Here is a 24,261-nt window from a genome sequence, read left to right as displayed (position 1 = left end):
GTCTTGTTCTCAAGAATAAACCTTGTGCATCCTGGAAGAATTAAAAGCTTTTTATTTTTACCATACAAAGATCTAAGAACCAAGGTCAAGTTAATGAAAAAGCAAAACACAATTCCTAGAAAGCATGTTAAGGAAAAGACTGTACAAGTTATATACATTACAGTACTGTATTGGCTTTCTTTCTTTTAAGTAATTTTCAGTGTAGCTCAGTAGAAACCATTGTGGAATAACCTACTGCCTTCTCTTGCATCTTTTGTAAATAAGTGTATACTCTGATAGGAAATAAACATTCTGTTGATTTTCCTCTGGGATTGGAATGTCATGATGCAAATTCTTATCTTAGCAGAACTCATCAACAAAAATGTGTATTTTGCTTCCAAGAACATTAATTACCAGGAACAAAGAGCTGTTCAAGTCTTTAGACAGACTGAAGTGCTAGAATACTGAACTGTACCACTAAACTTACAGGAGGGGCATATCATGGTTCTGAATGCCTCTTTCCTTCCAAACCAACCAGCATACTGCAAAACTGTGCTCAAACTTTCTACACACAGGAATTTTGTTTAAGTAGACCACCATTCAAAAGTGTAGATACAGTCAAAAGTGATATGGTCTAGATGAGTCAGGGTGCAGCAGAACAAAACAAAAAATAACAAATGTTTACTTCTAAGTAGAACATGTTTGTAATTGACATGTCAAGATACTACAACGATTATCTGAAGCTTGGCTTATATTTGCTATAGGATTTCTGCCGGCTGCTGCAAATGAGTTATTTGTTTTGTAAAAAATGCATTTACAGTTCATGTAAAACATTTTCTTCCCAGAGCCATTGGTCTTGATATTTACAGAAGGGTAAACAATGAGACAAGAAGCTTAAAAAAAATCATACAAAAACAGAAAACGATACAGTGTCACTTAAAAGGTAAGGTATGGAAAGGGCCCAGCATAATTCAACCCTATAAATACTGGAAGCAAAGTGTTTAAAAAAAATTGACACACTTGTTAAAAATTTGGATACCAGAACCTGCTTCCTAGGAAAGGCTCAGGGACCTGAGAGGCATGCAAGGTTGAATCTTCTAGCAAAAGTACACAGCTTTGAACCCTATTTTTCCAGTTTTCCTTAAATAAAAAGGACACCTTCAACAGGCACTGATTTTAAGAAGTATCAGTACATAATAACAATAATCAGTATTTTCTAGAACTAGAGCATGCCTAGCTGCACCAAATACATCATATTCCCTTTCTAGAAAGTGGTAGAGAATTTTCTTTTATTGTGGGCAAGTTTTCCTTAAGACATAAAACATCAGTGAAACTTCAAAACAGCAGAAACACTTTCGTACACTCCCCTTATCTAGGAGCATACATGACTTCAATTCAACTAATTAACCAAATTAGAAAATTTCACAAATCAACGTTTTCAAACATAAAATGCCAGTTAAAAAACATGCTTTACATGATTTTTTTTAAAGCCAACCATACACAAGAGCAAGCTCATTCAAGAGAACAGAGGAGCTGCTTTTTTACAACTATGCCAAAAAATTCACTTTTCTTTCATTTCTACAAACATTGATATCTGACATCCCTTCATGATACTAACTTTTTCTGACTCATTTACCTTACAACAAAATTTTACTTTCTGGCCAGAAAAAAAATGGTGTTTTTTAAAAGAAAAATAAGGTCCAGGAATGTTTACTGGGGAAATCAAAATATTTATTTTCAAAACCGTGAAAAGGAGGGTGGAAATCCTAAAGTGAAGGAAAGAAAAAACCGAACAGCATCCTGATTGCTAACTAATTCTATTAACCACAACCTTTTCAGTCCTCTATACAGGGTTTTTTCACATTATAAAATATACACAATTCAAGCTACTGCTCAGGAATATGGCAAACTACTCAGTTGGTAAGCAATTATATTCAGGGTTAATACAACTAATAGGTGATATGACAGCCATCTCCAAGTACTTGAAGGGCTGTCACATAGAGGATGGAGTTGTTTTCTGTTGCCCCAGAGGGTAGGCAGGACCAGAACCAATTGAATGAAATTCAAAATAAATTTCAGCTAAACATCGGGAAGAAGTTCCTGACAGTGAGAGCAATTCCTCAGCGGAACAGGTTTCCTCAGGAGAAGGTGGGTTCTCCTTCCTTGGAAGTTTTTAAGCAGCAGAGGCTAGATAGCCACCTCACAGAAATGCGTTGTGTGCAGTGCTTAACTTTGGGAAATCTGTTTCTGCTGTCATCAGTTATAAAACTGTATCTGTTGAAGATTTTTCCCCAAAATGGGAAAACAGCAACCTAACTGAATCAACATAATTTCACTAAAAGGACAGGCCAACATAATTCCTCAGCACTTGAAAAAACAAAACTATTCTTCTTCAATGACATTTGACAGTTTAATTGATCGGGCCCCTATAATGTTAAAGAAAAAGTACAATGGTCCAGCCACTGGGATATATTTAAAGTCCAAGTATAAATAAAGCTTGATCAAGTTTACCATGCACTGAGGATTTTCAACCCCCAAGTGTGCAAACTTATATCATGAGCATTTTCATGAAGATAATAGTTTTGGAACTGAAAAACATGACCAAAATGCCACTTTAGAAAAAGAGGGAAGAACATACCTGATTTATGAACAGTATATTACTGGACCCTCACCCTTAGTGCCAACCACTAAGAAGTGCTTCTGTTTCTATTCAAAGAAAAGAGTATTCTAAACTCCAAATCTATTTTGAGACTACTTGTAGTCGTGTTAACAATGAAACAATTTTCAAACTGCTAATATGAAAGGATTACATAATAAGTGGTTCAAAAGGCAAGAAACATCCTTATTATTATGCAAGTACTTAGGGAAGGCTCCCATTATTGTAAAGAAACAATCCTTCGCAAGCTATGACTTCGCAAATTTCTATCCATGACCATGCCTTTTCCTGTATTCAAGTAAGTTGAAGCTTACATGTATTCTAGCTTTTAAAATACTACCTTTTGCGGGCTAGGTACAATAAACTGATTTGCTATGAGATGTTCTAAAGCAGCAGCCTGTTCAAGAAGAATTTTACCCTCCTTCCCAATGAAATGTTTCTGTCAGACATAATTTCAGTAGGATTCTGGTATCACAAACTCAAATTCAGTACTACCATCTGATGGGTTTTGTTTAAAAAGCGATTCGTTTCCTTGTGAAACAAAGATATCATCCCAAGTCATTGGCTTTGCTGGAGGGGTGGGTGTTGGTTCTTGGGAGGCATCTTTTACGGGGACAACTGGATATGTAAGATTATTGTCATTGACTATTGGTATATTGTTAGAACCACCTGCAATATAAGCATAATTTCTGATCTGCAAGGACCTACAAGGATGCAAACGATACAGCTTGGACTCTCCAGAAGGGTCCTGGCTATGGACTGATCTTATATGTGTAGCCATGACCTGATAGTTGATAAAACACTGACCACACGCCAAGCACTGGTACCTTCGCTCACCAGTGTGATGTATTTCATGCTTGGTGCGGTACTCCGCAAGAGGGAAAACCTTATCACAATAGCGACACGGATACTTCTTCTCCCAGGAATGAACATTAAAATGTCTCCGCAAACTTGTTAGACAAACGTAGGATCTTCGACACACGATGCAAATATAATAAACCTTTCCATCCATTATGAGTTCATAGTGGTCATCATGTTTCACTTTTAGACGCTTTCTGTTTGCAGGATCGTCCCCTGATGTTCTGGGCACATCGTCAAGCCTGACTTCTCCATCAGCCTCATCTTTCACTGGAATGACTATGTCATACGTGTCTTCGCCAATATTTGCATAAACCTTGCAACCAGTAGACAAGCCTTCTATTTCAGTGGCTGTATCTAAAGTTATGGTCTTCTGGCCTTCGGTTATGTGTTTCGGGGCAACGCTTGCCGCAGAATCCGTGTTGCTTTCGGAAAGGACATCTGAGATTTTCATTTTGAGCTCTGTGGCTGGGGCAGTGGGTTCTTGTGGAAAATTAATCACTTGCTTCTGCGCTCCTGCAGCCTCGGCTGCAGCAGGCTTGGGGGTCGTAGGCTGCTGAACCAAAGAGCTGCTGCTCACAGATCCTGGGCTGGATGAACCAAGGATGTCATCGTCATCTTCCACATCTTCCTCCTCTTCTTCCTCTTCATCAATGGCATTTGTTTCCATGTCAGTTAAGGAATCATTGTTAGATGGTTGCTGATTCTCCTCAGGTATTGGAGAGACCTCAATTTCATGGGATGAACCAACACTTGGTGAAGAACTTATCTGTGATTGGTTTAACATAAGGACATTAGAAGTCACGGGTTTTGGAGCAGAAGGGGCAAGTGATTCAGGAGTCACTTGGCTTTCAGTCGGATTTGGCTGAGCTGTAGGTAAATCTGGTCTTGGGGATGTCCCTACAGCTGGCGGAGGGGGAGAACCAGCATTGCTACAGTTGGTTTGGTCAGAGCTCCCAGCAGTGTTGGGACAAGGCTGGTTCTGTGTTATAGATTTGGTCTCCTGAGGCCGATCCTTCGGAGGCACAAGCTCTGCGCAGAAGACGACATCATCATCATCAGAATCACTAATAGTAATCTTTGTGGCATCACACTCCTCACCATACAAAGAAAATGATTCTGTGATAACAGGTTTGCCAGCAATCAGGTTTTGACTCTGCCCTGGAGGTTTTTGTGCTTCGAGGCCATTTGCATCCAAACTGCGCTGTTCCAAAGGGTCAGGCTTGATATCCCCTGCCATGTTTTTCACCTGTTGCAAAGGAGCACCAAGATCAGCAAGAAATTTAACTCCAAGCAACTGCCCAGATTTAATTAATTCATCCAGCAAGTCTGATCTTACTCTGACTATTCTGGAACTGTAGATATAGTTGAGAATTTCTGCAAAAATCTCTGCTCTTATGAAGTTCAACTCCACCACTTGCCCTGCGACTGAGAAGAGCTCGTGAAAGTAAGTGCTTGATGCTGAAAGGACATTTCTATGGGCTCGAAATTTCCGGTCCTCCACAATAACTGTAACGTCACAGAAAACTCCAAGGCCACGCTGCTCATCCAAAGCCTTTAACAGCATACCAGAGTACTGGTTGTCTGTTGCAGTAATTAGCTTTCTGGTCTCCATTCCTACAGCAAGAATATAAAGAGAAGAATCATCAGATCTCTCTGCAACAGAATAGTCAGTGTGCATTCAGAATTCTCACTGTGCCTTATTTTAAAATATCTCTAAGCACAGTCCAGGCATGTACAAAGACATGTACAAAGACCTAGTCAACAAAGCTCCTTATTGGATTTAAACCAGAATGATACTTTCTAAACCGGAATGTCAGTTAATTTGACTTCATTCTTTTATGTGATTAATTTGCTTAGAAATTCATAATGCCTCAGTACTGAAAGAGATCTTAAAGATATTTATCTCTGCTTAGAGTTACCGTCCTGCCCAAATTTATTTGAAAATAAATTCAATTAAAATGAATATTTCCATTTAATATCCTTAATGAGCTCATAAACACAAACTGCATACACATTATGCTGTATAGTAGTGAAGCTACTAGCACCCTATCTGACCCCCAGGACACCTAGCCACAGTGATCCATGCAAAAGTCACCTCTAGAGTGGATTACTGCAACTTGCAGTAGGGCCTTCTCTTATCCCTGCTCCAGAAACAATAACAATAACAATAATTGGCTGCAAAGATTTAATGTATTTTCCTGTTTCTCTGTCACCAACCTGAGACGTCATAGTGAGCAGTGGTAAATAAGTAGAATGAATGAATGAATGAATGAATGAATGAATGAATGAATGAATGAATGAATGAATGAATGAATGAATGAATGAATGAATGAATGAATGAATGACCAGGGAGGGGGGATTACCTTAACCACATTGTTCGTATGAAAAAGCAATGTTTATAGTTTACAATTATAGTTTACAATTCTTCCCCCCCCCCATATGCAACCAACTGGGTGAACTTCGGCTCACCACGGCACTGATAAAACTGTTCCGACTGAGCAGTAATATCCGGGCTCTCTCAGCCTCACCTCCCTCACAGGGTGTCTGTTGTGGGGAGAGGAAAGGGAAGGTGAATGTAAGCCACTTTGAGACTCCTTTGGGTAGAGAAAAGTGGCATATAAGAACGAACTCTTTCTTCTGATGGTCTAATCTCAAAAGTTCCTTTCTTAAGAAAAACTCAAATTACCATGCGGCTAGCAGCAAAGTACTTTTGAAAAATATGAAACCAAATACTCTCCATGAAACTTAACTTCCTCCAGAGCTAACTTGCAGAAATGTTATAAATATTTATAAGCCTCTACAGTACAAGTCTGTGCAAATATCACTCATAAGGCATACATTTTACCAATCTCCTGATAACACATTTATAGTTAGTCTGATCACCCAAAAATAAAATTAAAAAATTACCATGGGTTGGGGTTGGATCCTTTCTGACAAAATGGATCCTCTAACTCCCTACTGCAGAGAAGCTTTTCTGCTGCTCAAAAAATACTTTCTCCATTGAAAAAAGCCATTCTCCATTGGAGGTAGATTTGACAGAAGGAAGCTGTAAAATCTATCACAGTCTTAGTGCCTTCTCCAACAGAAGGACATCCCTGTAAGGTAGGTTATGCTGAGACTGCAAGGTATTCTACACAAGATGAAGACAAGACATCATAGCTGAAATTTATTCTTTCTCTACCTTTAAAAACTTCATTGTATGGAACTGTAAAGGCTGTAAAGCTTTATGACAGTTTGGTTCAACTAAAATGTACTGTACAACTTTTGTACAGAGGGTGCTTCCCTCAAAAATTACACTGGAAAAGGGAGTCCACTGAGATTTTTCAAAAACCTTTAAGAATATTTGCTGTCTTTTGTTATAGAATCATAGAATCATAGAATCATAGAATGAGTTGGAAGGGGCCATACAGGCCATCTAGTCCAACCCCCTGCTCAACGCAGGATTAGCCCTAAGCATCCTAAAGCATCCAAGAAAAGTGTGTATCCAACCTTTGCTTGAAGACTTCCAGTGAGGGGGAGCTCACCACCTCCTTAGGCAGTCTATTCCACTGCTGAACTACTCTGACTGTGAAAAACTTTTTCCTGATATCTAGCCTATATCGTTGTACTTGAAGTTTAAACCCATTACTGCGTGTCCTCTCCTCTGCAGCCAGCAGAAACAGCATCCTGCCCTCCTCCAAGTGACAACCTTTCAAATACTTAAAGAGGGCTATCATGTCCCCTCTCAACCTCCTTTTCTCCAGGCTGAACATTCCCAAGTCCCTCAACCTATCTTCATAGGGCTTGGTCCTACTCTGATTCCTAGCAAAGATACTAATCTAAATAAAGTTGAAAGGTTTTGCAAAGAGCTGGGCATTTTATACTTTAAAAAAAAGACTGGAGAAGCAGGTTGCCTTTTTTATTTAACCTGCTAAGAACTTTTAATGGTAGCTTGATTTACAAAAAGTTAGGAAAAGTTTTACCTCTGATGCACTATCAGGAAAAAGCTTCACCTACTTTTAAAAACTTTTGTTAAAGGAAACTGAGAACAAGATGGCTGGCAACCCTAGACATGAAGCACAGAGAACTGCCATGCAGAGAATTTTTTCTGTGACTGGAACAACAGGTTTTGCATGGGAAGAGAACAGAAAAGCAACTTAATGATTCCTTTTGACATGTACGACTACAGTACCAACATCAACTCTATATATTATCTTCCTCCCACTATGTACAGAAACAGAGACTCAGCTAGAAGTTCAATTCTGCATCTGGTTTTGGTTCCCACATGCACAAAAGTGAAGGGAACTGTCACAAGAAGCAATTAAAAAAATCAGAAAGCATCATAACTAGACGCTGCGCTAATGTGAGACACAAACTGCAAGAGAATCACCTTAAAGTGCCTATGCATATACAAAATGAGAAGATTTTCATCACTTATGACAAATGAAGTATTACTGTGGAAGAAATACCCTTACAGGTAGGGTTACTTTATTCTAAAATGTTACTTCATTTTAAAATCAGACACGTTCAAGAACAAGAACATAATTGTCACTACCACTATGGATCCTGTGTTTCTGTCAGTGGCAAATAGGTGGAATCTAGGCCAACACCCTGTTTCTAACAGCAGTGAGATGCCTCCATTAAGGACTCCAGTTGGTGGAACCCTAACTGTCCCTACGAGGTACCCAGGGACATCAGGCGTCGTAACCCACAAAGTCCAGTCCTACCCACCAGCTGTATCCTACAACCTGTCACGTGTGCTTTACAATCCCCCATGAGGCAACAAAAAGGGCAAAAAGGAGAGATTAGTGCAGCTCTAGGTTAACCACTACTGCATGTTTATTTAGGACAGACTGTGCATCACTTTCATAGTTCAGAAGAAGTGCTGCCTACTTTGAGGAAGGAAACTCTTAAAATAGCTGGAAAGATGTAATATACCACAGTAGAACAGATGGGGGGGAGCAATACGTATGGGTTTTGAATATGGTTGCCAGCTCTAGACTGGGAAATGCCTGGAGACTTTGGTGACAAAGTTGACAGTGGGAAGGATTTGAGGTGCAGAAGGACCTCAATGGAGTCTAATGCTATAGGGTTCACCCTCCAAAACAGCCATTTTCTCAAGGGAAACTGATCTTCACCAGCTTGGTGTAGTGGTTAAAAGCAGCAACTTCTGAACTGCAGAGCAGGCTTTGATCCACCGCTCCTCCACATGCAGCCAGCTGGATGACTTTCGGCTAGTCACAGTCCTGTCAGAGCCATTCTCAAAGAGCAGCCCTGTTAAAGCTCTCTCAGACTCACCTACCTCACAGGTGTCTGTTGTGGGAAGTGGAAAGCAAAGGTGAGTGCAATCTGCTTTGAGACTCCTTCGGGTATAAAAGCCAACTCTTCTCTGAGCTGTAAAACCAGGGGATCCCCTGGGGACTGGAATCCCTCAGTCTTGAAGGAGAGTGGAGCAGTGTATACCCCCCCCCCACTCCTGCTCCCTGGAGATCACACACTCCTCTCCTCCATGTTCATCCTCACAACCGCGCTGCTAAGTGGGTTAGGCCAAGAGTGGGGGCCTGGCCCGAGGTCACCCAGAAAGCTTCCACGGCCGCCGGGGGACTGCAGGCCGGGGATCCCAGACCCGACTCCCACCTCCTAACGCATGACCCCACTCTGAGGGAGCAAAGCGACGAGGACAGCGTGGGAAGCACTGGCCGGGGTGCGGAACGTCAGGGCAGTGGCGGCGGAGTGCAGAAGGGCCCGTTGGGGGGGGGGGGGAATCTGTCGCCACTTCCCCCCTTTTCCCCCAGAGCCACTGACGGACGGGCAGGTGGGTGGGGCGGCCTCGACGGCGCCCGCCCGCCGTGCCCCCTGGGTGGGAGAGGGCGGAAGCGGCGGGCCGCACAAAGGAGGCGCTCCCCGCCAGCGGAAGAACGAGCCATGCAGGGCCCAGGCTCCGGGGGCCCGCGCGGACTAACCCAGGGAAGAAGAAAGAGGCCCATTACCTCGCCTCCGCCAGCTGCCAGCCACGCTCCTTCCGCCACGCAACGAGGCCGGCCGCTCGCCTCCTCACTCGTGCCCAGCGCCCGCCCGCCCTCCCTCCCCGGCTGACCAGCGGCCGCCAGAGAGCGCTGTGGACAGACGCGTCGGCGCTGGGCGGCCGTGACTGTGCTCGAAGCCGTGAGAAAAATGCCGGTTCGCTCTCCTGCCCGAGCCCAGAGCCGAGCGCACGCGGAGCACTTCGGGAACTTCCGCCACGGGAAAGCGGCAGCCCTCTCCCCCCCCGGGAAGCACAGAAATAGCCGAGCCAACTTCCCGCTCCATTAATATGGCAGCGCCGTTTCTTGAATCTTAGCTTGCATTTGCAAGTATGACATCGGTGATGTGACGGCCGCCAAAGGGTTGCGTGAGAGCAATTTTAAATCACTGCGCCTCTGGTTTGAACGAGATAGAGAAAAGCTGGCTACAGATGTCCCAAAACTCATTTCAAAATAAACCTATTTTATATGCCATATAAAAATCGACGTCCCGCAAATCTAAGCAAGTCCTATTTTGTTCAGAGGACCTTATTCTCAGGTCTTTAGGATTGTTGCTACAAGGACTTCGCCTCTGCACATTTATGCTGGCGGGATATTAGGGGGATTGGCCTTTCAGAAGATTAAGGAAATGGAAAGTGAATTGCTCAAACATGCTTATTCCGCCAAGTAAACTAAAAAGAATTTGTGCAGCAGATTAAATTTTAAAAGCAAGGTCAATTGCGTCAAATGACTTGCCTATAAACGCTGCCCTTTTAGAAACAATATTTTGTAGGGAATTAATTTAGCTTGTCTGTGTCTTTTAACTTTTTAAAACTTCACGGTTGTTTAAATGATGTATATTTATGAAGGGTTTTATAATGCCATTTTATTATGAATTATTATTAGACACCTTGGTGGCTCTTGTAAGGGCAGATAGGCAGGGCATGAATTATGTAAATAAATAAAATTGCAATTGCTGACTGAGCTGCAGGGTGTCAATTAAACCAAAGACATGAAATAGAAAATGTAACATGGATACACTTTTGCTTTGCAATCTTCTCTAGATAGTACTTTCTGCCTCTACAAAGGTTGCATGATACTGCAGTGACTAAGTGCAGTCCCACAACTATGGAACATTCTCCCCAGGGAGGTGCACCTGGCCTTCTCTTTATTCAGGAGGCAGTTGAAGACAGGGTTTGTTTGTTTGTTTAGGATAGCACTTGACTAATTTAGTATTATTTACTAGCTGTCCTAATTAGAGTTTTAAAAATTGATTTTTGCTGTAAGATCTTCAATAATATTTTATTTATATTGTAAACTGCCATGTTCCACAAGAGATACAGATGCTTAATTAATGTTTTAAATAAATATAAACAAATAATATAGAGCCTTACAATCAACACATTCTTAGCACATCAAAAAGATGTTGATTAATTGAAAACACATTACTATAAAGACCTGGGAAGCAGAGGTGTCTATTCAGCTTTAATCTCCTATTGACATTTAGTCTTTAGTTAGGCGAGAGCACCTATTCAGATGACCAGGTAATCTGAAATGACTCATTCCTTGGTTTGCAAATGCAGCTTATCTGTTAGCAGCCCTGGAGGATTCAGTCTTCTGAGTACTTTACTGAATTCTGAAAGTGCTTTGTGGTATTCTCCATAGAACTAGAGCCAGAGACCAATAATTTAAATGCTGTCACAGCAAAAAACAAGTACAGACTTTCAAGCAACTGACCTGTTAGTTCCCAAAATTGTGATATTGTATCACTTATTCAGAAACAGAGGTCAATGGGACTTACTCTTTAGTACGTGTGTTTAGGTTTGAGTACACAACAACCAGCTGCCTCCGGGAAATGAATAAATGCAGAATAAAGCAAAAGCCTTATTTTACTGTTCATTAATTGGTGCTGCCACCTTCAAGGATCGTGCCTTGCCGTGGCAAGGGGGCTTGCGTAGCTCAGAGAAGCTATGAGCTATGCCATGCAGGGCCACCCAAGACGGACAGGTCATAGCTGAGAGTTCTGACAAAAGGTGATCCACTGGAGAAGGAAATGGCAAACCACTCCAGTATCTTTGCCATGAAAACCCAATGGACAAGTTGTGGAGGATCATTGTCCATGGGGTGGCAATGGGTCAGACACGACTTCGCACCTAACAACAATAACAACAATTGGTGCTGAACTGGTGTTCGCAGGCATTGCCTCTGACTCATCATTTATAGATCTATTTATGTACCTAATAATTTTAATGCTACTTTAACAGAATTTTCTTATTTAATATATTTTTCCTAAAAGCTAAGACATACTTTGCTAACCTGACTATTTTATCTTCACAACATCCCTGTGAAGTGGGTTATGCTGAGACTGAATGGCCCAAGATCATTCAGTCAGTTTTATACCCAGCAGGAATTTGAACTGGGATCTTCTCAGTCCAGCGTTCCAATCCCTATACCACATTGGTTCAAGTCTACTCATTTTTAAAAAGTAACACACATCATAAGTTCAAGCACCTGGTAACTATTGGTCATAACTCCCCAAACACAGCTAATCTCCTAATGCTATCTGAGCTAATGCCCCTTTTTTCTGTCTTGTGACAGAACGCAACCTATGCCCCCCCCCCCAGCATTACTCTCTTCAAACTGCCACAAGCTGGTGATCCCTGGCCTCAGGGGGGCTGTCTGGCCCTGGCCAGAGCCAGGGATTTCTCCGCCCTGGCCACCACTTGGTGGAATGAGCTCCCAGAAGAGATCATAGCCCTGCCAGAGCTAAAACAATTCCACAGAGCCTGCAAAATAGAGCTCTTCCACCAAGCTTTCAGTCAAGGCCAAAGAAACAACACCATCAACTAGAGCCCCCAGAAGCCACCAACAACAACAGCTGCACCCAGCAAACACAGCACAGGGCGACTCCCGACTCAGCCACACACTTAAAGGTTGCACTTACAGTTGTGCAGTTAACAGTTAAATGTTATACAGTTATAAGCTATAATGTTCAAAATATTATAAGTTTATAATTGCTAATGATTTTATTGTATTGTACCACTGTATTGTATTGGCACAATGGTTTATGAGCTGTGAACGCTTACTGTAAAATACCCTGAGCCACAAGAGAAGGTAGTATGGAAATGTAATAAATAAATAAACCTAAGCCCACTTTGTGCCACTTACTTGTCCATACAGTCCCTTGCTTTCCTATAAATAGAAACAATGAAGGTGCTCTTTATCTCATGGACTACTTCTAAAGTTTGTGGATCCATTCCTAAAGAAACAATATAAAAATTCTAACTATGAGGATTCAATGTACCATGTGCTTTTGCAATATAAGGAAAAATTCAATTCTTTATGGAAGCTGCATTGGCATCCTTTTGATTCATTACTCTTTGTTAAAACATATTTTTGTCTCCAGCTCATTCACAGCATCAAACAGGTATTCCAAGGTGTTTCTCATTCTCAGTTCTACACCCTTAGAGACTTTGAGATTAAGGCTGCTTATGTGAACAATTACAGAGGCAGTAACAGATAAGAACTGCTCCTTTTAAGATGGAGAGGGAGCAAGGACCTGCCCCATCTTTTCCTCAGGGAAAGCAATTAGCCCAATGTATAGGCCTATACATTGGGTTAATTGCTTTCACTTTGTATATTTTGCCCATTGTATTTCCTTTTGTTCTACTGATCCTTTTGTTCTACTGACCTCAGGTTTTCCTCAGCCTGCCTATCCACAATTCACCACTGGTGCTCTTGACAGTAAACATTCATTGTAGAGGGGGAAAACTTTGTGGTAGAGTTTGTTAGTTGTTTCACAATCTACTGTGACTCCACAAGTAGCTCTACTGGTTGCTCCCAAAACAGGGCAGTACTTAGTCCTGTAAAACAAGTTTCAAATGAAGTAGTGCTCACTTGCCTCTGGTGATGATCCTTCAGCACAATTAACGCAAAAACGTCTCAGCTAAAAATGGACATATTCAAACCTTATATAGAAATAAAAATTTATACTGGACACTATTTTCTTGGAAGTTGCTTACAACTGAGGAATAAAATCAATAGTGAATTCAAGCTACCTAGCTTAGAGCTCTTTCAGCCTAAAACTTCCATCTTCACTGTGCTACTAACACCAACCTCCCTATACAAGGCTGATGTAAAAATGACAACAAACTAATATACTACTGAAGCACTCAGAACCATGTACATGCTGTATGAATGTTAAGTAATTACAGCACACAGAACTAAGCACCACATCTTCTGTAATGTTAACTCTGGTTCTTACTATAAAATCAGGGTCCAGTAGCTAGCACCTTTAAGCACTCACTCAAAAGCTCACGCCTTGAATAAATCTTTGCTGGTCTTAAAGGTGCTACTGGACTCTGATTTTATTGTGCTACTTCAGACTAACACGGCTACCCACTTGAATTTGGTTCCTACTGTTATGGTTATTATGATTACAATGTATGTTGTTATGTTTTATGTAAACCATGCTGAGCTTTACAGGAGGGCGGTATAGAAATATAATAAATAAAAATAAATAGGAACAAACCAATGCAGACACCTTTAAGATCAAGTCTCCAAAGACCACAAAACTAAGGTGTTTTTGTGGATTACCAAAATCTTTTAACTCTGAAATAATATTGCCATTTTTGGTAATTTAGTGAGATAACTTCCTTTGTAATCGCATGATCCATTTTGGGCTGCTTGCTAAATGCGATGAAAGGTTAACAGAGTTGCTCCGGGCACTGAAAGAAGGGTCTTTATTCCACAATATCCCACCCAGAACATCAGGGGAAGCCCTTCAGGGCTACAGTAGATAATGGCAGTCACAGGAGCTTTGCTCCAGAAAAGAGAGACAAGCGCAAGCGGCGCGTGCTTAAGGCCCTTCCGACTTTCCCATCGATCCAAAGGTACTGGGCCCAAAACGCCGCGGCAAAAACCTCTTCCCTCCTTTCCGCTTTGAGTAACTGGCGGGGCTCCTTAGTTACCTCTCCGCGGACCGGTGCCTGCCGAGTGGGCGGAAGGGTGGGATGCCCTTACCTGGAGTCTTGCCTCCCGCCTCGGTCATGGCGCCAGGCTCCATCGTCTCCAGGGGCTGCAGCCCATCCGAGCACAAAGGACCCGCCTCTAGGAATCCACTCGGATACGTTTTGTTGCAACACGAGCAGCAGAATGTGATGCACCCGGTTGGAGAGACGGGCCTACCGAGCTGGTGGGAATGGTGTCGTCAAACTGCGGCCCTCCAGATGCCCATGGACTACAATTCCCATGAGCCCCTGGCAGGGGCTCATGGGAATTGTAGTCCATGGGCATCTGGAGGGCCGCGGCCGGGGGAGTTTGGGGAAAGGGCAGGAAATGAGGAAACGGGGGAAGAACACCCACACACGTTACTTTGCGTTTCCGTTTCGTTCGGAACCGTTACATCCTCGACGACGCAATGGGCGCAATGCCAGATTTAATTTGCGGGGCAAAGAATGGGGGCAGTGTACAGGGGGAGGAGGGCCCCACAGAAGATGGAGCTTTTCCCTAGTCCGTTTTCATAGAAATCGCAAAAAAAAAATATTTTTCTGTAATATCATTTCACCGGCATTCCAATAATAATAAACAAACGGAGGATTGGGTCTACGCGCCACTCTGACCTTTTTTTCCCGTCACTATGGCAACTAGGTTCTTACAGCACCGGAAGTGGAGCTGTGATGACGGTGGCCGGGTCTAAACAGGAACTGACGTCAGGCTCCCGGAAGGAAGACTTTCTGTGCGCGTCCGGAAGTCGCCGTGGCCTGGCCAGCTGAAGCGACTCTTGCCATCTTCGAGCGCTGGCTTGCCGAGCGATGGCTCCGGTGTCGCGTTCGAGGAGCCCGGCGGCGTCTCCCTCCTCTCGGCGCGGTCGGGTCGTAGCCTCGGCCAGCCCTTCCCCTCCAAAGTCGAGCCGGAGTAGTCGGAGGTCCCGCTCCAGGTCTCGGTCCCGCGAGCGCAACGGCTTCAGGCAGCGTCTTGGTCTTCCCCACCATTTTAGCCACCGACATGGTCCGGAGCATTACGGCAAGGAGCAGGAGGAATCGCTGCGACAGAGGTAAGTGAGGAGAAAGCCCGGCGGCGGCGGGTGGGAGGAGCGGCAAGCCTAGAAAGAGTTGGGTCAAGGTTCAAACTGACCGTTCAAAAATAGCTTATAATAGATCTTTAATAGATATATTAAGAAATACACGGTACCTAATCAGAAAAGTGTATTCAGATCCAGAGAGCCAGCTTGGTGATTAAGAGAGCCAAGTTGGATTCCCCACGCCTCCATAGGCAGCCAGCTGGGTGATCTTGGGACAGCCACAGTTTTATCAGACTGCCTGCCTCCCACTTTTATTTCATGTCTTCAGTGGACTCTATATGTGCCTGTCACACACTCCACATCTTGGCAACAACCTTGTGATGTAGTTTAGTCTTTGATGAGGGGGCTGATGACCCCCTGCAGTCTTCACGTTTGATATAGGCAATTAGGAACCTGATAAGCAGGCATTGGTCAACTGCACCTGCTGCAAGGCTGGTTGTAGCACAACCTATATTGGCAGAGCAGATCTAGAAACCTAGAAGAAGCTTAGGAAGCTATTTCATATATTTCATATTACATGTGTCTACACCTAGTAGTGTTGAACATTGCACTACTCTAGGCCCCAGAGTGGGTATTCAGCTTAGAGCAAGGGTGGCCAAACTGTGACTCTCCAGATGTCCATGGACTACAATGATCATGAGCCTGTGCCAGCAGGGAGAACCATGGTTTGACCACCCATCGCTTATAGGCTCAAGGCTGCCAATGTTCCTGTGCACACACAACTTTCACCTAGCACCTATATGTAATCTATATTATCAGAAGGGAGGGAAGTTGCAAGACATTTCTCCACACTGCCTAGCTCAATGGGAGGGTTCTCTTCCTTTCACTGAGACCAGAAGAAGAGTAGGTATACACTATGCACCCTTCCATTAGCCTGGACTGATATTTTGCTGAAATATTTTAATTTTTATTGTATTTTGTCCAGCATTCTAGCAACAACAGATTTATTCCCAAAGTAGCAAAACAAGCAATTAAATTTTTACAAGTTCTTACATCGCTTAATCAACACCTTGGCAACAGATGACTCTTTTCCAGCCATGTACATATATGCATTTACTTGTTAGTAAGTTCTGTTGTATTCAGCAGGACTTGTTTCTGAGTTGACATACATAGGATTGGACTCATAGTGATAATAATACCTTTAGTGTGATACCAGTGGTTTAACTGACGGTTGCTTAGGTACAGATCTTGAAAGAAAAATTGAAAGAAAATTGAATTTTATCAATAAATAGAAATAGAATTCCCATGGAAAACATGTGCCTTATATTTTGTTTTGTAGCATTGATATTTAAATCATTATTGCAAGCCTGTGATTTGTAAGCCATTGTGTTCCTATATACATAAAATAATGAATAAGCAAAGATTCAGAGAACAGGTACACTGTGGCAAAAGTACCTCAGTTTGATCGCTTTAATAAGAAGGAATTAAAATTCAGCCCAGTTGAGCTTTATTCCATTTCAGAGCTGGAAATTATTTATATTGTCTAGAGCAGGGGTAGTCAACCTGTGGTCTTCCAGATGTTCATGGACTACAATTCCCATGAGCCCCCGCCAGCATTTGCTGGCGGGGGCTCATGGGAATTGTAGTCCATGAACATCTGGAGGACCACAGGTTGACTACCCCTGGTCTAGAGCAAGGGTAGTCAACCTGTGGTCCTCCAACGAATGCTGGCAGGGGCTCATGGGAACTGTAGTCCATGAACATCTGGAGGACCACAGGTTGACTACCCCTGGTCTAGAGGCTTAGCTGTTGAAAAAAAAAAAAACCTTTGGTGAAATGACAGTGTATTGGAACTTTGTCCAGCAGTGCTTGGTGGAAATATTTGTGAATATTTTCCTCTGGATTATTTTCACTCAACATCAAGAATAACAGGAAATAAAACAGAACAAATTTTGAGTAGCACCTTTAAAAACAACAACGTTTTATTCAAGGTATGGTCATTGTATCTGAAGAAGTATGCATGCCTTGAGTAAAACTTTGTTGGTCTTAAAGATGCTACTGGGCTCAAAATTTGTTCTGCTGTTTCAGACCAACGTAGCAACCCATTATTATTATTATTATTATTATTATTATTATTATTATTATTATTATTATTATATTTATATTTATATTTATATTTATATTTATATTTATACCCCGCCTCCCCCCGAAGGCTCGAGGCAGCTCGAGGCGACAATAAACCCACTTGAAGCTCGAGGCGACAATAAACCCACTGTTTATTGTATATTGTATACATTCACAGATATTGGCCATGGATGGACTGTTGGTTCTTTCTTGCTATATGTTGTTTTTGTGTGCTCCTGAGCTATTCCTTATATACATAATACCATGTTCCGGATTTTAACAGAGATGCATCTTTTACAGGAGGTTAAATGAAAGAGAGAGAATAGGTGAACTTGGAGCACCTGAAGTTTGGGGATTGTCGCCAAAGGTTCCAGACCCTGAGTAAGTACTGCCGATTTTAATTTTGTAGATTCATTTGCCATAACAATAACATGAAATACATTTAGCATTGTTTATTTATTTATTTTATTTTATTTCTATACCGCCCTTCCATATGGCTCATGGCAGTTTACATACAACATCATAGGGGATACATGGAACGAGTCAATATACAACAATAACAACCCAACAGAGGTTCTAAACAACAACTTCAGTGGTCCCAACAATAACAACATACAAGCTAAACTCCCTAGTCAGGCTGCTTCAGGCCATGGAGGGGATGTCAGAGGTGTGGGGGACCTGTGGTTGGTCTCAGGCAACTGCTTGGTGGAGGAGCTAACTTTTGCAGGCCCAGCAGAGTTCAGGCAGGGCCCTGATCTCTTCAGGGAGCTCATTCTATTTTTGTTGTTACATTTTTAAGTGTAACTCTCTATCTTAAATTAGTCCTGATCCAAAAACATGCTGGCAATTTAGAACCCATATTTCTCTATTTATCAGAACACCAACTTAAGCATTTAATTAATATTTATTATAGGTTTTTTTGCTGTGATTATAAGTCTCGTATTTGATCATGCAAATTAAATACTGATTGTGTTCTGGTTTTGAACCTAGTTCTGATGAACATACTCCAGTAGAAGATGAAGACGGAGTATCTAAAAAAAGCAGCTCTTCTGATTCCAGTTCAGAAGGTATTCTTAGTTGATTAAAGATGATTACAAAACATCAGTAATATTTGTGAGGCACGGAATAACTTTACCTTCTTAGCATTGTGATGTTACTAATGGAGTTAGTAAAATAAGTTGTAGCAATTAGAGTGTTGGATTGAGGCCTGGGAGATCCAAGTTCAAATCCATGCCTTGCCATGGAAACTTCTGCGTAACCTTTGGTCCAGTCACACATTCCCAGCTTAATCTGCCTCATAGGATAGTTGTGACGATAAAATGGAGGAGAGAATGATGTAAGCTGCTGATGTAAGTAATGTAAATTAAGTAAAACAAAAAATGCACATATTCTTTACTGCCATCTATAGAAAGCAACAATCCTCTTTCATCTTATATGAGTGAATTTCTGCATTAAGGGCAGTTGGACCCAGCCACCTTTCTTACTATGTTCTCCATCTTTCATGCCTTTCGTCCATGCAGACCCCAAGACATAGCCTTTTGGGGGAATCAAAGGAGGGAACTCTGGTTCCTTTTGCACCAGCAGAAAAGCTGGTTGGGTCTTAATCAATGTTTTGAGGTAGGAAGTGGCAATCCAACAAATTACTGTTTGTCTTGATTGTAAAGAACTCTTTTCAAATGTCTTTCAGAGAAGAAGAAAAAGAAGAAGAAAAGAAAAGCTCTTTCACGTATGTGTGTCCCAATTGTGTGGAATGTCTGCCTCTAGTATGAGGTTCTTGCATATGGGAATCCTATATAAGTTGCTCTTTGTGATAAGAATTTCTTACTCGTGCATGAAAGGGATCATATTTTCATATTGATGACAACTACCCAAAAGCTTTGACATGTAAAAACCAGTTTCAGACAGTATACTTTTTTTATAAGGTAGATTCAAATGAGTAGCCATGTTGGTCTGAAGTAGCACAATAAAATCAGAGTCCAGTAGTCTGAGGAAGAGTGCTTGCACTCAGAAGCTCATGCCTTGAATAAATCTTTGTTGGTCTTAAAGGTGCTACTGGACTCTGATTTTATTATGCTTTTTTAGTGTAGGCATGCTCTTAGTTGACTGCTGATTTTTTCTGGCACATGATGAAGTCTGAACCTTTTCTGTGTGTGCAGACATATGAGATTCTAAGGATGAAATTCACTGATCAGCAGACCAGCATATGTGTAATTAGCAATCGTTAGTGAAATTCTCCATCCTGCTCACCCTGAAATATTTTATGCCTTTTCCCTTGCTTTATTTTTTCTTTGTGATTGACGTTTCAGATGAAGAAGTAAAAAAGAAAGCCAAGAAGAAGAAAAGGAAGCACAGAAAGTAAATAAAACCATTTTTTTTAAATGTTGTATTACAATCTCTGTTCTTTGGATTTGCATCGTGGTCTGCTGCAGCAGAATCAGCAGTGGCTGTTCTCTGTGTCACCAAGAGATCTGTTTTCAAATTCTGCTCTCATTTACTCCTTTTTGTATTCTTTCTTTCCACCCTTTCTGCTCTACAATGTGTACAATTACCAGTTATATCAACATTCTGGTCGCAGTTTTTATAATGAATGGCCTGAATGAAAGAATAAGGCTTAGAAAGATAGGGTCACAAAGTGCTGTATGTTTTTTATAATAATCATCTCTCAGGTTTCCTGTTGCTGCATTGCTATCTTCTGTGTATGCATAAAAAACAGAATATCAAATCTTAGGGAGTGGTTGACTTCCTGTAGAAATCTTCATGGTTTGGTTATTTTCCTGTAGACTGCTGATTGGCTGGTCTGATCGGTTTGCAGAGATGACAGGTCAAAGCTTTTGTCTTGATCTTAGCAGCTTTTTCACCCCTGTTTTGAATTGTAAACCTAACCTATCTCACCTTTCAACAGAAAAAAGTCTAAGAAAAAGAAGTCTAAGAAGAACAGGAAAGACTTCAGCGACTCAAGCAGTGATGATTCCACTGATGAAGCACTGAGAGAGGATGAGCTCTGGATTGAGAGATCAAGTAGGTTGTTGCTTTTCATACCTGGCAACCAAAAAAGCCCAAACATATTCCAGTGGGCATTCTTGTGATAGTGTTCTCCACTGAACTGAAGGGTTGTAGACGGACATGATCTGTAAACAAGGTCACAAATATTGTGAGCAAAATGTACAGTTATGTTAAAGATGTTTTTTTTTTCAAATGCTTTATGGGAAATGGAAGGCTTAGTGGTCACTGCTTTTTCTCTGTGTGCTACAGAAAATACAGATGGTATGGATTTCATAGGACCTGAGGCTCCCATAACTCACACTTCTCAAGATGACCGACCTTTGAAGTAAGTGCTGTATTCTGTGTGGATGGTTGAAAACCAAGATTTCAAAGTATGAGTCCAGTTGAGATGCATCATATTTGTAGTATTAAGTGCAACATAATTTTGACAATCTTAATTCGATGTAATTCCCATTTGAAAGCTGAGACTGAAAGAATTACGGCTTCCATAAACAACCCAGGTTGGTTGTTTGACTGAACTGCCATTTGATCTGGGGACTTCCCAGCTCACTCTCTTATGCATTGTGTTGTCCAAGAATAGCTCATTTCATGCATTGACAGCATAGATTGAAGTTACAACCAACTGGCCAGTCACAGCTGGAGTCACCCACATGTGAGGGAGTTGAAGAGAGAATCAGCAGCACAGATGCAGGGAACAGACAATGGCTAGTGTTGCCCATCTTGATGGATACTTAGTTTTCCAATGCAAAACATCTGTAAAATGAAGGAGAAAACAGGATGGAAGAAAGGAATCGAAGGATTTGGCCAGTGGACAGGGAGAAAGCTTGTTGTCTTTTACTCTGTCCACCTAAGAAGGCAGAGACATGGTGGAAAGTACAGATCAAAGAAGGGATTCAAGATTTCGATCTCTCTGATTAGGAGTTAATTTGTATAGCACATCCTCTGTGTGCTAGAACCTTATCCTTAAAACCATACATTTCTGGTGGGGTTTGCTTACAGTTGCCTTGTGTAAATAGTTCTGGGCTGGACTGCCTAGCTGTAAATAAACCATATTTAGATTTAGGAGGTACTTCAGTGCTTGACGTAGTGGTTAGGAGGAGTGCTTCTAATCTGGCAAGCCGGGTTTGATTCCATGCTCCCCCACATGCAACCAGCTGGGTGACCTTGGGCTGGCCACAGCACTAATAAAGCAAGCAGTAATATCAGGGTTTTCTCAGCCCCACCTACCTCACAGGGTGGCTGTTGTGGGGAGAGGGAAGGGAAAGGCAACTGTAAGGGAAGACATATACGAGCCAACTTCTTTCTGGAAAGAGCTATACCCACATTTGTGATGGCATCCTCTCTTTGTCTCTTAAAGCTATGGTCATGCCTTGCTCCCTGGTGAAGGTGCTGCCATGGCAGAGTATGTAAAAGCTGGGAAGCGTATCCCTCGGAGAGGTGAAATCGGCCTAACCAGTGAAGAAATTGCATCATTTGAAAAATCTGGCTACGTAATGAGTGGCAGCAGGTGAGTGTTCTGATTAGACTGTTTTACTGCAGAAAATATCCTTTACTTGGCTATTACATACTGGGGTGGGGGAGCTCATGATACGCTTAATAAAAAATGGGCTTGTAGAGAAGAAAGTCCTCTATCGCTAGCTGGATAGCAGGCAAGGTTGGATTTTGATGAGTGCTGTATTTTTCCTAAGGCATCGGCGAATGGAAGCCGTGCGTCTCCGTAAAGAGAACCAGATCTACAGTGCAGATGAGAAGAGAGCCCTGGCATCTTTCAACCAGGAGGAGAGGCGGAAGAGAGAGAACAAGATCTTAGCGAGCTTCCGGGAGATGGTATACAGAAAAACAAAAGGCAAAGATGACAAATGAACAGTTTGCTTCCTCCTGATAGAGGATAGACTTGAATTGACATTGCTGAAGTTCACCTGCTACAGTGATTTGCAAACAAGTTGTCCAGTAAAACTGCCCCAAATCTTGGAAAGCCATTCCTGTGTACCAGATAAACACCTTGACAGATTGGACTGGTGGCCTGTTCATGAGTCTGCAGATGTGAACAGGAAACAAGATGAGCAAGGCACCTTACCATGCAAAATATGCCACAGCTGGATATTTTGCTCACCACTGGAGAAAATCTACCCTTCTTTTAATTCCGAACAGCACAATATCTGAAGATTAGACAACAAAACATACCCAATAAAACATGGCTTCTTAAAGTTAATTAAAGCGATCTTGTAGTACATTCTTGATTAAGATGATGCTGCACCTGGTCTATGACAGATAAGTAATTGAAGTTATATATTTTATTGGACCAAAGTCTCAAACAAAGATGATCCAAATAGTCTCTAATCCTGTGGACTATTCATATTTGCAGCAGTGCCTTTAATAGGAGCATCTCCACTTAAATGTTCCTGCCTAGACCAGATGTAGTTGGTTAATGTTTTTTGTTGTGTTTTTTTAGTAGAGCAGAGGGGCTAAATTTTATAGATTTCTGTAGGATATTTGGTTTCCTTATTTTGGAATCTTCATAATCTATATATATACTACTAGATAAGCCCATTTTAAAAATGGCCAGGGCCCCCTCCTGCTCTCCCAGAATTCAGGAGGCTGCGGAGAGCAGTAGGTTTGCCATGGAGCGGAGGAGTTTCCCTGTCCTCCCCAACAGCAAGGGGACTGGAGAAAGCAGTGGCATCATCGTGGAGCACATGGTCAATCCCTGGCATCAAGAAGGCTGAGGGGAGCGGTTGTGGAGGAGTTGCCATGCAACACTGTACCAAGGAGGCTAGGGAGAGTGGCCCTTGGGGAGGGCCCTCCCACTGAGAGCAAATCAGAGGGCTTCCGTCATAGAAGGCTGGGAGTTGGCAGCAGTTCCCCCCCCTGCAGCTTTGGCAGTGGGCACCCATGGTGGAGGGTGGCAGTGGTCCTCATCCATTGGCAGAGGCAGGGAGGCCCGCCAAAAAGGCAGATGGCTGTGGCAGAGGCTGGTGGCATACCTTGTCTCGCATGGTGGTGGTGAGGCTGGCCAGAAGGATTGGTGGCCGTGGCGGAGGCTAACAGCACTCCACACAGAGGCAGGGGAGCCAGCCAGAACAGCGTGGCCTTGGCCAGTGGCTGGCAGTGCTCCTCACCCTGCATGGTGGCGGTGAGCCTAGCCAGAAGAGTGGGCCTCTGTAGGGGAGGCTGGCAGTGCCTCTTGCCTGGTGTGTAGGCAGGGAAGCTTGACTCTCAGTAAGAGAAGACCCACCGATGCTTCCCAGCAGCTCATCAGCTCCTGAGTGGCCCTCGATGGAGAGCCACGGCCCCGCTGGGGCCAGAGGGCCAGCACATTGTCAGAAGTGCCCTGCACATGATGATGATCTATATAACGTACAACACTAAACACCAGCAGACTGCCTCATAAACTCATTTGATGAGAACAACCAACTTAATGGACAATCCAACAACTGGCGTCAAAGAAAACGTGGCTTAAACAGATTGAGAAAGACCTTAGAAACCAGCAATTGACTATCCACAGGACCAAGAGTGGAAACATAAACAAGGCAAAAAATCCAGCAACATACAATACTGAGGTCCTGATCTATCATTTTACAAAATGAGAATGGCTTGAAGAAAGTAGTATTTTGTTGCTTGATGCTGTATAAATA

The 24,261-nt window shown here is 42.4% G+C and overlaps 2 protein-coding genes across 5 annotated transcripts; one reads left to right on the top strand and one right to left on the bottom strand.

Moving 5' to 3' along the window:
* Window positions 1-32: 32 nt before the first annotated feature.
* Window positions 33-14,701, bottom strand: ZBTB33 (zinc finger and BTB domain containing 33). 4 transcript variants are annotated; one of them, XM_077308423.1, is made up of 2 exons: window positions 14,500-14,701; window positions 33-5,110 (listed from the first exon to the last, which is right to left on the bottom strand). In XM_077308423.1, the coding sequence occupies exons 1-2, from the start codon at window positions 14,540-14,542 to the stop codon at window positions 3,090-3,092; spliced, it is 2,064 nt and encodes a 687-aa protein (XP_077164538.1). In that variant the 5' UTR covers window positions 14,543-14,701; the 3' UTR covers window positions 33-3,089. The 4 variants fall into 4 exon arrangements, with proteins under 4 accessions (XP_077164538.1, XP_077164540.1, XP_077164539.1 ...); XM_077308425.1 differs by having other exon boundaries at window positions 14,448-14,700; XM_077308424.1 differs by lacking the exon at window positions 14,500-14,701 and adding an exon at window positions 9,466-9,676.
* Window positions 14,702-15,194: 493 nt separating this feature from the next.
* Window positions 15,195-22,843, top strand: NKAP (NFKB activating protein). The gene is made up of 9 exons (XM_077308434.1): window positions 15,195-15,532; window positions 17,924-18,004; window positions 18,614-18,690; window positions 19,311-19,349; window positions 19,930-19,978; window positions 20,526-20,641; window positions 20,876-20,951; window positions 21,984-22,133; window positions 22,315-22,843. The coding sequence occupies exons 1-9, from the start codon at window positions 15,291-15,293 to the stop codon at window positions 22,487-22,489; spliced, it is 1,005 nt and encodes a 334-aa protein (XP_077164549.1). The 5' UTR covers window positions 15,195-15,290; the 3' UTR covers window positions 22,490-22,843.
* The last annotated feature ends 1,418 nt before the right edge of the window (window positions 22,844-24,261 follow it).

Source organism: Paroedura picta, chromosome 13 (assembly GCF_049243985.1).
Source record: "Paroedura picta isolate Pp20150507F chromosome 13, Ppicta_v3.0, whole genome shotgun sequence".
Taxonomy (NCBI): domain Eukaryota; kingdom Metazoa; phylum Chordata; class Lepidosauria; order Squamata; family Gekkonidae; genus Paroedura; species Paroedura picta.
This window is presented reverse-complemented; position numbering and strand designations above follow the sequence as displayed.